Raw genomic sequence first — 12,541 nt, forward strand, 5'->3', positions numbered from 1 at the left:
CTCTCTTCATCACTCTCTTACATTTACTTGTTATCACTTTTTCTGAGAACGCATTTGGCTGCTGATCTACGAGAATCCGCCTAGGCGAGAGTATGCATGCATGTGCAAGTGCTTGGTACCATTACATATGTATGTGCAAGTGAAGTATTACATTTTGGCCTTTGGTCAGTCAGTTCTGAGAGCAACTCTGTTTTGGACTGGCTTTAGTGGAATCGCCATCAAACTCCACTTGTCTACCTGCACCAACCAAGACAGTCTGCACATCAGGCGGGAAATCACAACGTCCTTGAAAGGGTGGTAGTGGCTGTGTCTGTATGTGCATCTTTGTCTTTGTTGTAACTCTGCGCTTTGTTGTTTTTAGAAGCAGTCTTCCACTTTTTGGTAATGTGCAAGCATATCAACAATCACACACAAAGTATCAATTTTGGACAACTGTCTAGAGGAAACTCCATAAGTTCTTTTTTTTTTTTTCAGTAATTTTTTCAAGGCCCCTAGAGAAGCCTGGAGAGCCTAGAGGCTTATTTGTTGTACACAACTTTTCTAACACACAAACCAACACTTGGCTAACACATACTCATCAATTGTGAAAAATACGCATACTTCAAACATGGTTCCACACACACTCATTTGTGAACATTATGACATAAACACACGCATCCCATTTCACATTCCCTGACAGCCCATCTATCTTTTCTGCCTTACATCATACATCATTCAATGTATTTCTCATTATCTGTTGGTTTCAGTCACTAACCCTGAAAAACAACAAAGTAAATCTTTTCACGACCAAAACACTCTGAGGGAGGCAGACTCCTTACTCATCCACACCTCCTGTCCCATCTACCCGACTGCTGCCAGTCGGCCAGAGGGTCGCCTTTGTGCCCGCAGAAATCAGGCTAAGCACTGACGGGGACTTTTCACAGACAGCTTTCTGCCAAAAAAAAAAATCGTGTTGAAACTGCTCCATGTGCAAACACAGGAGTACACACACACACACAAAAATGAACCACAACAGGCCAGCTACAAAGCAGTGGGCTCCAGTGTTATGTGCACTCAGCCAAATGAGGGAGAGGAGAGCGTGTGCGTGTGTGCGTGTGTGTGTGTGTGTGTTGGAGGTTAATGGACATCTTAGCAGAGGTCAATCACACACTGCAACTGCATTACTGCTCAATAGGACCCCCCCCCACACACACACACACAATTGAAGACAAAAAGGACACAAGCTGGGTCATACACTACATTTTTTTATTACTTCTCTTTATTACTAATGATAGGATATCAAGGTTTCTCAGGTCGCCAAGGCTATAAACGAAACGAAAATCATATGTATCGTGATTGTTTTTTTTTTTACCAATAATTCACCTAAATATTTTGTGTTTATAGAGTATCGATGATAGCGACAACATCATATCAGTTTCCAGGAAAACAGACGGAAAGCAAAAAATGCAGAAAATACATGTTACGTACTTCTTTACAAATGAAATAAATGTCAGACTCACTGATCGCAATATTCAAGACTATCGTATCGCAATACTTCTAGAATCGCAATTAATTAAAATCGCAATATTAATCGAATCGGAACCCATGTATCGAGAAAGAATCGAATAGGGACAAAAGCATATCGTCCCAGCCCTACTATAAACTGTGCGGGGGGAAAAAGTTTAACATAACTGTGCATGTTTGAAGAATAACTAGTTATAAAGGAAAAGGATGCAGCGTGCCTTTCGTTTAGAAAATAGAGAATTGGGGGCGCCCTGGTAGCGTGCGCCCCATGTGTAAAGGCTCAGTCCTAATCGCAGCAGCTGAATATAACGGAGTATGTCTCACAGTAAAAGTACATTTAGTGCCCAAGATCCAAGTGCACTTACTTATGCTTGAAACGGAGTGAATTTTCATTTCACTTGTGGTCTACTGGTTAAAAAGGGTGAGTGGAGATTTTTTTTTTTTTTTTTTTTTTTAACCGGAGAGATGGAAGACAGAAAGTGAAGCATAAATGCATGACTGCTTTGCATGACCTGCCAGTGGTTCAAAATGTGGCAGCACAGTGCTTCCTCCTGCCTCCGTTAATCAGTCTACTGTACATAAAGCTCATCTCTTCATTCTTCCTTGCATCAATCTACTCCTCGATCCTTCCATCCCTCTAATGGATCCTCCACTTCACTAATCTCTGTGTAAAAACAGGGGAAATATGCTTGGGGAATCCATTTGGGGAATTGAAAAGGAAATTGTTTTTGTTTTTTTGGGTTTTTTTTTAAGTCTTCTCGCAATCTAAATGGATTTCTACTTAGCAGGCGCACATTATTCTGGAAGCAGAATGGAAAGAAACTGTCCCACTACAGGCACACAAAAGTTGAAAAAATAAAACTTTACTTCTTTCGAAAATGCTTTTGTCGCTTTTGGCGTTTTTTCCACTACATGGTACCTGCTCGACTCAGCTCGACTCTACTCTCCTTTTTTGGTTTTCCATTAGGAGAAAAACTCCCTGGTACCTGCCAACAGGTACATTCGTTTTTTAGTGTCACCCCGTCGAGGGTTCCAAGCGAACTGAGGCGATACCAAAAGGTGACGTGAAAACCTGCAGACTACCGATTGGTCGGAGAGAATCGTCACTAATCACTGCGTCGTCATTGCTAGCGACAGACGGGGGTGTCCTGAACAAACCCGCCATTTTTAAATAGTTTAGCCAGCTGTGTTTTTTTTTTTGTTTTTTTTGCTGCCTCTTCTTTTGATACAAAATGTGTCTTCTGACTGCAGCAACAGCCACATGCCGAGAATCAAAAACAACACATCTTCGACGTTCTATGTGTGTGTGTATTGCGTTAGGTCGCGGCAGTTACCTGCGGCGTCGCTATGACGACCAGCCACGCTCAACCTCACGCAGGAGGCGATACTAAATCTGCAATGGAAAAAGGAGGACGGGGCACCGTGGCCGAGTCGAGCCGAGCTAAGTCGAGCAGGTACCATGTAGTGGGAAAACGCTATTTGTCTCTATGTGCCCACTTCTGGTCATCTGGACATCTGGTGAGCTGAGATTCGCTACATGGTTTGAGTTTGGAAACATCAACATGAGAATCAATTTGACATTGTGACCTCTCAACTACAACTTGTAGAGATTTAAAATGAAGCATGATTCTGCAACTGCATGACCTCTTTCTTACCTCACGTGTTCAGAAACTTACTTTGCTGTAAGGTTTTGGAGAAATTAAGACAATGGATTGCATCTGTGGTTTTCCAAACTAAATGACCAATAAGAGCCAAGTAAGAGGTAGAAGGGTTCAGGTTGATGTCAGAGCGGCTTCAAACTTAGGTATATAAAACCATATTGAGTGAGCTGAAAATTGTGGTCTGGCAAAGCTTGTGCCATGGACGCCAGTCGCTATTTTACATCCTAAATTCACACTTATATCTTTATCTTGCATATCTATTTAAAAACAAAAAGGCTTTCTCTGATATCTACCACAATGCATATTTTTCCACCATACATTACCAGGGCTTTACTGCTTTACTGATCCGACTTTAATCTCTTGTGTTTTTTTATGTCATATTCATAAAAATGACTTCCCCTTACTTAGTCAATAAGTAAGTTCCTCCTTTATAATCCAGAGGAGGAACAGATACTACACAGTAAGCAGTGCTGCTTGTCACACATGTTTTCTATTGGGGATGACCCATCCCATGGCCCAGATATAGTTGGCCAAATGCAGAGTTTGCATTTCCCCACACATACACAAAGTAAAGATATACAAACACAACAGCAACATCTTTCAATTCTTGGTCCTGTGATCTGTTTAGAAAAGGCACTTTTCTCAGGTCTTAGTTAATTTTGAGACGTGACAATGGATCGGCACTTCTCGTGAACTAAGCCTGTAGTATCCAAATAGAAAAGGAACTAAATGTTCTAGCCGAGGTGTGAGATGGCTCTAAAGATTGTGCATACCGAGGGAGGTTGATCACATGTCTGCCTCATATGAAAAAAATCAGTGCTCTTTTCTCTCAGGCGATATAATTATGTGTTGTTGTTGTAAGGTAACAGTTGAACATAATAATATCTAAATCTGTCCCAGCTGCTGCTGCTGCTCACTGATACATCTCACATAACCCTTTAATATTATCAATATTTCCACAGCCAGTTAGTTTTCTCCTCTCCCACCACTTCACATTTAACTCCACACTCCATTAGCAAGTGTACATATTGCCACAGGCTGACATTCTTTCACAAAGCAGAAAAGCCATTTAATTTCTCCGTTCTCCTTCAGGCTCGGACACAAAGTGATCTTTACATTTTTTTTGTTTTAAATAAGACGGTATTATTTCTGAAACAATAGAAAGTTAAACAGGATGGGTTTCTGAAGCCGGGGGCAACCTGTGGAGCCTCTTGCTCAAACAGTGAAAAGGAGGTAGAGGGAACTATCCAGTCAAGCTAAATATTGCTCTCTCCCTCTCAGCCTTGTTGGAGATGTTGGTTGCTTTTTTTTTTTTTACTGCTTTTTAATTTCCACACAGGCTAATAACGGTGCAGACAGTTATATACGATTTCTGTGATGTGGTGGTAAATGCAGGCCGTTAGGGGAGCGTTGCCAAGCTCAAACCGGAGTGGGAAAACTCGTTTCTCGTCTTTGTCAGGTAAAGAAGAGCATGGCTCAAGCATGCTTGCTGGAGGGGAGAAAAAAAAAAATCAAATAAGTTGGTGCACGCTGGTGAGCAGGAGAAGGGCACAAGGGACACCACTGGAGTGAAGTTTTATTAGGTGCCTCTGCCAAGTTTATGGAATGCAAGCGTGGGCTGTGAGTCCGAATGTGTGTGCCTGCGTGCTTTCCAGACGGAGAATAGATTTTTCGAGCCTGATCCCTCCCATCTATTTCTCCACTGGATCACACCACAGACAGGACAGAGAAGGCAGTCAAGTGTTATGACACTTCAGAAGATGATGATTGCTTTTGACGCTGTGCCCACTTTTCGCTAGAATCCAAACCATGGATTTAACCCTGGGATAATTCACGCTGCATGAGGCCCTGGAAATGTGGGGCTGAGATAACTTCAGATATGGATCTGAAGTTTGCACAGACAAAATGCCCCCTATATATTTAATCAAAGTCATCTGGACATACACATCTTCAATGAAGATTTGAGTTGTATTTCCATTAAACTGGATAAATTCTTAAAAATCATGTCCAACCTGTCCATGTCCATGAAAATATTACATATATCTCGGCTTGTGGTGACAGTGTTGGATAGCAAAGCACCGGCTTGGTTTTTAACAAAACAGATAGAAAGTTGTTATTCAAATATTAGTCTTGCATTGCAAGACATACCTCCACGACATTTTGGAAGAGGGTCTGGCTAGTCTACGCAGCATTCCGGGATGGGAGAAAAATTTGCTCCGGTTTCAATTCAATTCAATTTCAATTCAATTTTATTTATAGTATCAAATCATAACAGAAGTTATCTTGAGACACTTTACAGATAGAGTAGGTCTAGACCACACTCTATAATTTCCAAAACCCCAACAATTACAGTAATTCCATCAAGAGCAAGCATTAGCAGTGGCTATTGCGACAGTGGCGAGGAAAAACTCCCTTTTAGGAAGAAACCTCGGCAGACCCAGACTCTTGGTAGGCGGTGTCTGACGGGCCGGTTGGGGGTGTGATGAACAGTGCCAATAATAGTCACATTAAAGGTCACAGTGACTTCGAAGTGGTTTATTGGCATTCCTTTAAACCAATCACAACCATCTTGGGTGGCGCTAAGCCCCGGACACAATGACGGTGCCTCTGCAAAATAGCCTCGTGAAGGAACGTGTTTTGGTGGAACGTGATTATTCAAAGGATGTTTTAGAAAACTCTAGCTAGCTGTCTGGATTTACCCTGCAGAGATCTGAGGAGCAGTTAACCGTAGTCCTCATAAATCCACCGAAATTTAAAATGCCAACACAAAGAAAGCGGAAGGTGTGAGACATCCAGCCGAAAAAGAGGGACATCCAGCGGAATTTCCGGCGGCACTTGAACAATCCCGGAAGTGGAACGTCGTCGATTTAGACTATTCAAATATTAAGATTGTCTCCTGAACTGAAAAAACTTTTTCTATAAAAAGACAAAAGAACTACCTTTTTACATCCAGCTTTGAATCCTGAAGAGAGTGAATATTTTATACTTAAAGATGTTGGGTGAAGTATGACTTTGAAGAATTTGTTGGACATTTTGGCAAACACACTTATTTGCTTTCTAAGGGTTAGATGAGAAGATCGATACCACTCTCATGTCTGTAGGGTAAATATGGAGCAAGAGATGGTAAGCATGGGGAAAGAACTAGCCTAGCTCTCTCCAAAGTTCCAAAGTCCAACTCGCTCTAAGGCTGTATTCCCCAAAATGTGGAACTATTGCTCGTAATCCCACAACCCCAACTTTCCAACTTTTTTTGTTATTTTTGAATGTGGTTTTGTCCCTTTGTTCCTCCTTCAGGTGATAAAACCATAATTTATACAGGCCGCAGGGTAGCTGCGCTTTGCAAGCCCAATGTTTACTGCACTAACCCACACATGCACACATAACGTATATACTCACAAACATTCACATTTGAACACAACCTCCAACTAACCATTAATGGGGTGTTATATATGGTACATTAGCTAAATCACCCAAATACACACAAATTGTCAGCTGGAGTGCTGAGGTGCCCCTCCCGTTGCCAGTACCTGGCTGCCTACACTGCAGCCAATGCTTTGCAACGGCATATGGCGTTATGAGCCCTCACTTCAGTACAGTACCAAACAAAGCAGCAGTTACCGGTTAAAGCACCCAGTCGGTAACCTCCCACCACCAAAAACACACACACACACACACACACACACACACTTAATGACATCTTTTCTGCAGCACATTAGCTATTGTGCGGTAATTAATGGGAGAGTCATGGTGTTCAAAAAGCCAGTCTTCTCTCTGCAGACTAGGAGCTGTGCACCACAACAATGGCTTAATGAGTAAACACACCGCGTGTCTGATGAATAATTTATTTGTGCCTCGCAATTAATTTTCCCTATTGAAGTCTGAAAAAAGCAGGACTGCTACCAGTCTTCATTAATCAAAAAAGGGAGGGGTTGGTAGAGGGAAAATGAGAGCGACTTTTTGTACATTAGTGTGCGTGTGTGCCTAAGATCCTCTGTAATGTGGTTATTTGTGCGATATTATCTGTGTGCGTGCAAGTGTGCGTATGCGCCTACGCGTGCATTTGATGAATCAGTGTTTTCACTTGCAGGTTTAAGTATGAGGTTACGTAGGTTTTTGTCTTTGAGTGTGTAAATAAGTGTTTTTCTAAGTTTTACACAAATTAGTGTTTGTTTCAACGTGTGCTGATGCCTTAATGTACATTACATATGTGCAGTATGTGTGTGAGTGTTTAAGCTGTATATAAAACTTACCGAAAGGAGCTTCCACGTTATCGGTCGGACCTGACGCGGGATTCCAGACCAGCTGAGTTTCCGTAGCTCCTCTGTAAAACAACAACACAAATTCCAGAGGGTCCATTTTAGATTCATCACAGATACTTTTTTCACACAAAGACTTTGATTTCCCTCTCATCTCGACCGATAAATGGCAGGCCGACATTATGAGCCAATATCACTGTACAGTACAGTTATCACCAATATTATTATTCTCTCATTGACCTGGACTCACACCAGCACCGGACTGCATTAAGCTGTGCAGAAAATTTTGAATGTTACTCTCAAATATTGACATTAGTTTTAGCCTCAAAAATCAATCATCAGTCGAGCTCTATTTCCCTTCCTTGATTTGAACTTTTCTAAACACAGATAAAGAATTATGCAATAAACAGCCAAAGAGATATTGAGATGGAAGTTAAAAAGAAATTTTAAAAAAACAGCTCATGTTTCACCACATCTGTTTCACCTGAAAACATATTCAAAAAAACTATTCTTAAGAACCAAAATATCAAAGTGTATTTACAGTGTATGCTAACAAATATAGCCTTCCTGTGATAAAAAGGAATCCATTTCCCACGACACAAAATTATCCCAATAAAAACAATTTTCAAACCATTATTGGATTAAGTCATTCTTGGGCATCATTCAATCAATCAATCAATCAACCAACCAACTAGCCAACCAACCATGTCCTCACTTCCTAAAAAACTTCCCACCATGTCTGTTTTACTTCACTGAAATCATCTGATGGGTTGGAAGTGGATTATTAACTAGATTTTCTCCAGGCCGGTTGGGAGATCCGGCAGGCTATAATGTAAAATAAATGTGATGGAGAGGTTCAAATTGAACTTTTAAATTGGCAGAGTAGTTCCCTTTGGGTCCATGAAGACCCAGAAAATACAGCTTAATGCTAGGTGTTACACACAGACATCCAACCCATATCCGTCTCTCTCTAACACACACACACACACACACACACACACAAGTAGAGGATGGGTGGGTGGGTGTAGGGATCATCAGTCAATGGTATTAAGCAACATGTGTCTTCCATATTTTACAATAAAAAGGTGTAGGATATCATTTGCCCTGCAGCAAAAAGAGACCATGTTAATAAATAGAGCTTAAGCTACTGTTTGCAGCAGTGCTTCTGTAAAAAAAAATTAACCTTACTCATGCCATGATGATAGCCTGGCTCCGCCCTCCTACGTACTTATGCTCAATTTTCATTTCCCTTCAGTAGTACGTCTGGGTTCGCGGTATAGTCCTGGGTTTTCTCCTTAAAAATTTTTGCTGGTCCAATCAGCGAACAGAGGGAGTGGCTGAGAGTTGAGGCCGTGCGCTAGAGTTGCGGCGGACAAAGATGCGAGCGAAGCCATTCAATCTGTTGTGGCAATGCTGCCGAATATCCAGAAGTTAAAGCCCGAGCCAGAACAATCTTTGCTGAGTTTTGTTGGTGACTATGATGTTGTGGCCCTCCTCCCCCTGGGCTTCGGTAAAAGTTAGATTTTCCAGCTCGCTCGGTTAATGGTGAAGGAGTTGGCTAAGGCCAAGGCTAACGCTAGCGATGCTAATGCTAAATATAAGCCGATAGTTGTTGTTGGTCTATCCTCTTGTTGCACATGCGCATGACATACGTCACAACCAAACATTAGCGATTGGTTATGGCAGATCCAGAGTGGTTCTGGGCAGATCCAATAGTATTAAACTTCAACAGAGTACCCGCCTTCAAGGAAGTTAACACTTGTCAATGGAGAGAGGCCAGACTCTCTGTACAAATGAAATGAACGAGAGTCTGGTAGGACCAGGCTACCATGATGTCTCCACCCTGTTCATTAAAACAAACATTATTTACCAATCTGACTGATATTCTGACCCACACTAAAAGCCTTCTTTTGTGCTATAGCCAATTCTTTTTGGATAATACATGACACGTTTTTGTCACAACATATATTCTTCACCCAAATAACTGTTCCTAGAGGGAAGTGAAATCACTGAGTGACCTTGTCCACCAGGAAGCTTAGGATATTTAAGATATATAATGCTTATGAAACAAAATGTTCCTGGGTGAGTTCTTGCAAACATTAACTCATCCATTATTCACAGACAGGACTCCCTCTGCCCGGGCCTTGCAAACCCCCTATTAGCATTCAGCAAGACGAGTTGCCACCGTCAAACCGAGGCAAACATAAAATGCAATGGAAATCTCTTCGCTTGTAATTGCGTTGTTTGCCCCTGTTTTACCTGCATTCCAAGAGTGAAGGGAGAAGGGGAAATTAATTTCCGTGCAAATGAAATGGCACTGCCTTAATATACTTTTCGGAGTAAAAAAAGAAAAGAAACAACTGTACTTAATGAATAAGCCAAATTCTTTCTCGACTCTTATTCAAGGCGCAGGCTGGAAATTGATAAGCCCTTTGCACAGAGTGAACGATATTGATTAGGGCTGCCAAATGACTCTGCCTTGCCTGTTCTTCAAGGCAAATGCAATGGAGAGTCAGAGACAGATAGCAGAAAAGGAAATAGCAATCAGCTAAACAGCAATGGGCTAAGTCCATTGGCTAAATTGAGTGAAACGCATTAGAGCTTGTTCAGCTGATGGGAGAAGCTATTTATTCACTATAGTTCCTGTGCATCTTCCACTTAAGATTTCTCCCTTACCTTGTCCCCAGTGGCTTTAATTATATAGAAATTCAATACAGTGATCTAGTGCACAGCACGGCTCTGTTGGTTCGGAGGGAGTCAGAGCCACACAGTATGGGAAAGGTTTCGATTACCTGTGCAGTTGCAAGTCGCTTTTAAAAACATAGATGAAAAAACTCCCTCAGACATGACACAGACCATAAAAGTTGCAAAGCAAAGGTGCTGCAGGTTTCCTACCGATTATCTGTGTCTCTTTGCTCCTTTCCTTCCTCCCTGCTCGAGACTACAACAAGTGGAAGGCAATGTGTGAAAGTCTGTGCAAATTGCTAGAAACTACAGACATAGGAAAAACTGGTTGTGCCTCTCCCCAAATCTGTAGCTTTCAGGCGTATTTAGTACTGTGCTTGTAAATTCAATTTGCCAGTTTTCTGAGACTGCCACTATAAAGGCACTAAAGGGGGAACTCCACAACACCGTATACTAACAGGCCTTAGGGAGTATTACTGCATATGAAAAATACATTATATATATATATATACACACACATAAACATATATACACACATATATATATACACATACACACACATATACATATATACATACACACACACATATACATATATACATATATACATACACACACATATACATATATACATATATACACACACACACATATATATATACATATATACACACACACACACACATATATATACACACACACACATATATATATACACATATATATACACATATATATATGTATATAAATATATGTGTGTGTGTATATAAAATAGTGTGTGGATGGTATATGTGTGAATATACATACACAATATATATATACACAATATACATACATATACATATATATATATATACACATACATATACATATATATATACACACATAATATATAACACACATATATACATATATATAATACAACAATATATATATATAACACACATATATATATACATATATATATATATACATACTACATATATATACACAATAAACATATAATATATATACACAAACTATATATATATATATACATATATACAATATATATACACACCATCAATATATACACAATATATATATATATATATATATATACAATATATATATAACAAAAAGAAAGAAAATAATATAATATACATATATATACATATATATATACATATATATATATATATAATCATATATATAATATATATATATATAAATCATATTAAAAAAATACAATAAACAAGAACAAAGGTGAAGACAATGGTATGGAAAAGACAAGAATATATAAGGAATGGAAACAATATGACAAGAAAGGACAATGGACAGACACAGTGGTGAAATATTTACAGATGGAGAGAAGGGTTAAGAGGACATTATGAAGGAAAAGAGTAAAGAACCGGATGACCAACGCATGTCAAAACACATGTGCATAATTGATACACAGCTTCCTACTAGATACTTTTAGTACATGTAAAGTAATTATATTGGATACATACTCACAGTATGGTATATGGATGGTGGAATGGGAAAGCCTGCATAACAGATGTAGAGGGAAGCAAGTGCAAAGGCCCCCCCCCCCCCCCTCCCCCCACAAAGAAATGAGTCCATGAATCTTGTGGGCTCGGGCTTAATTAAACTACGTTACATTTCCCCCACCTAGCATTAATCTCACCATAGGGGGTTATAGAGAGGAGGGGTGAAAGGACGTGAGGCAAAAGTTAGCTAGTCTTTACATCCTGATGCTGCAGTGATCTCCAGAAAGCCCTTTGGTCCAACATTTTGTATTACAGGAAAGGCTTGTAGAAGAAAAGGAATGGGTGCACTGAAGAGGCACGTTTGTGTGTGGGTAGAAGTGTGCGGAAAGGACAAGGGGCAAATATTTACTTGGCACCATGTGGCCAGCAGAACAAGCATATGTGCCAGTTAGACCAATACATCATAGACAGAAAAGCGCACAAACTGCCTCTACTTCTAAAAATCGCTGTCTTCCAAACACATTTTCCAGCAGAGAGATGGACCACTGCAGAATCCAAATGAGTTACCCCAACATGAGCCCAGATGCCTTATAGACCAAGGTAGTGCTAATGCACTGCACTGGTACAAGACATGACAAATTCAACTAGGAAATATTTTTTCATCGTATTCGCCCAATTTCACACATTTTAATTAGTCCTGGGCTGAAACGCTGCTTTGAGAGGAGAACTGCATAAGAAAATATGTAATCCATAATCCATCTGTGAAATAGACTCTGTGGTAAATGCTTTATTCTAATGCAAATACACTCTATTCCCCACAATGGGCAGAGACAGAGAGGGTAACGTAGGCATAGTTGGCGTACAGGCTAAATTGCAGATGTCGTTTCATTAGTGTAAGGCTAGCTCATCTCTCAAAAAGCATATCTGACTCTCTAGGGCATTTCTTGTGCATTATGAATGAGACAGT

The 12,541-nt window shown here is 40.2% G+C and overlaps 1 protein-coding gene across 2 annotated transcripts in view; it reads right to left on the reverse strand.

Moving 5' to 3' along the window:
- Positions 1-12,541, reverse strand: part of tbc1d22a (TBC1 domain family, member 22a) — a 136,668-nt gene that overhangs the window by 106,703 nt on the left and 17,424 nt on the right. For both annotated transcript variants that reach the window (XM_039791347.1, XM_039791348.1), the window contains exon 6: positions 7,415-7,485. In XM_039791347.1, the coding sequence (XP_039647281.1) occupies positions 7,415-7,485 (71 nt within the window). The remainder of the gene's footprint in view (positions 1-7,414; positions 7,486-12,541) is intronic.

Source organism: Perca fluviatilis, chromosome 23 (genome assembly GCF_010015445.1).
Source record: "Perca fluviatilis chromosome 23, GENO_Pfluv_1.0, whole genome shotgun sequence".
Taxonomy (NCBI): Eukaryota; Metazoa; Chordata; class Actinopteri; order Perciformes; family Percidae; genus Perca; species Perca fluviatilis.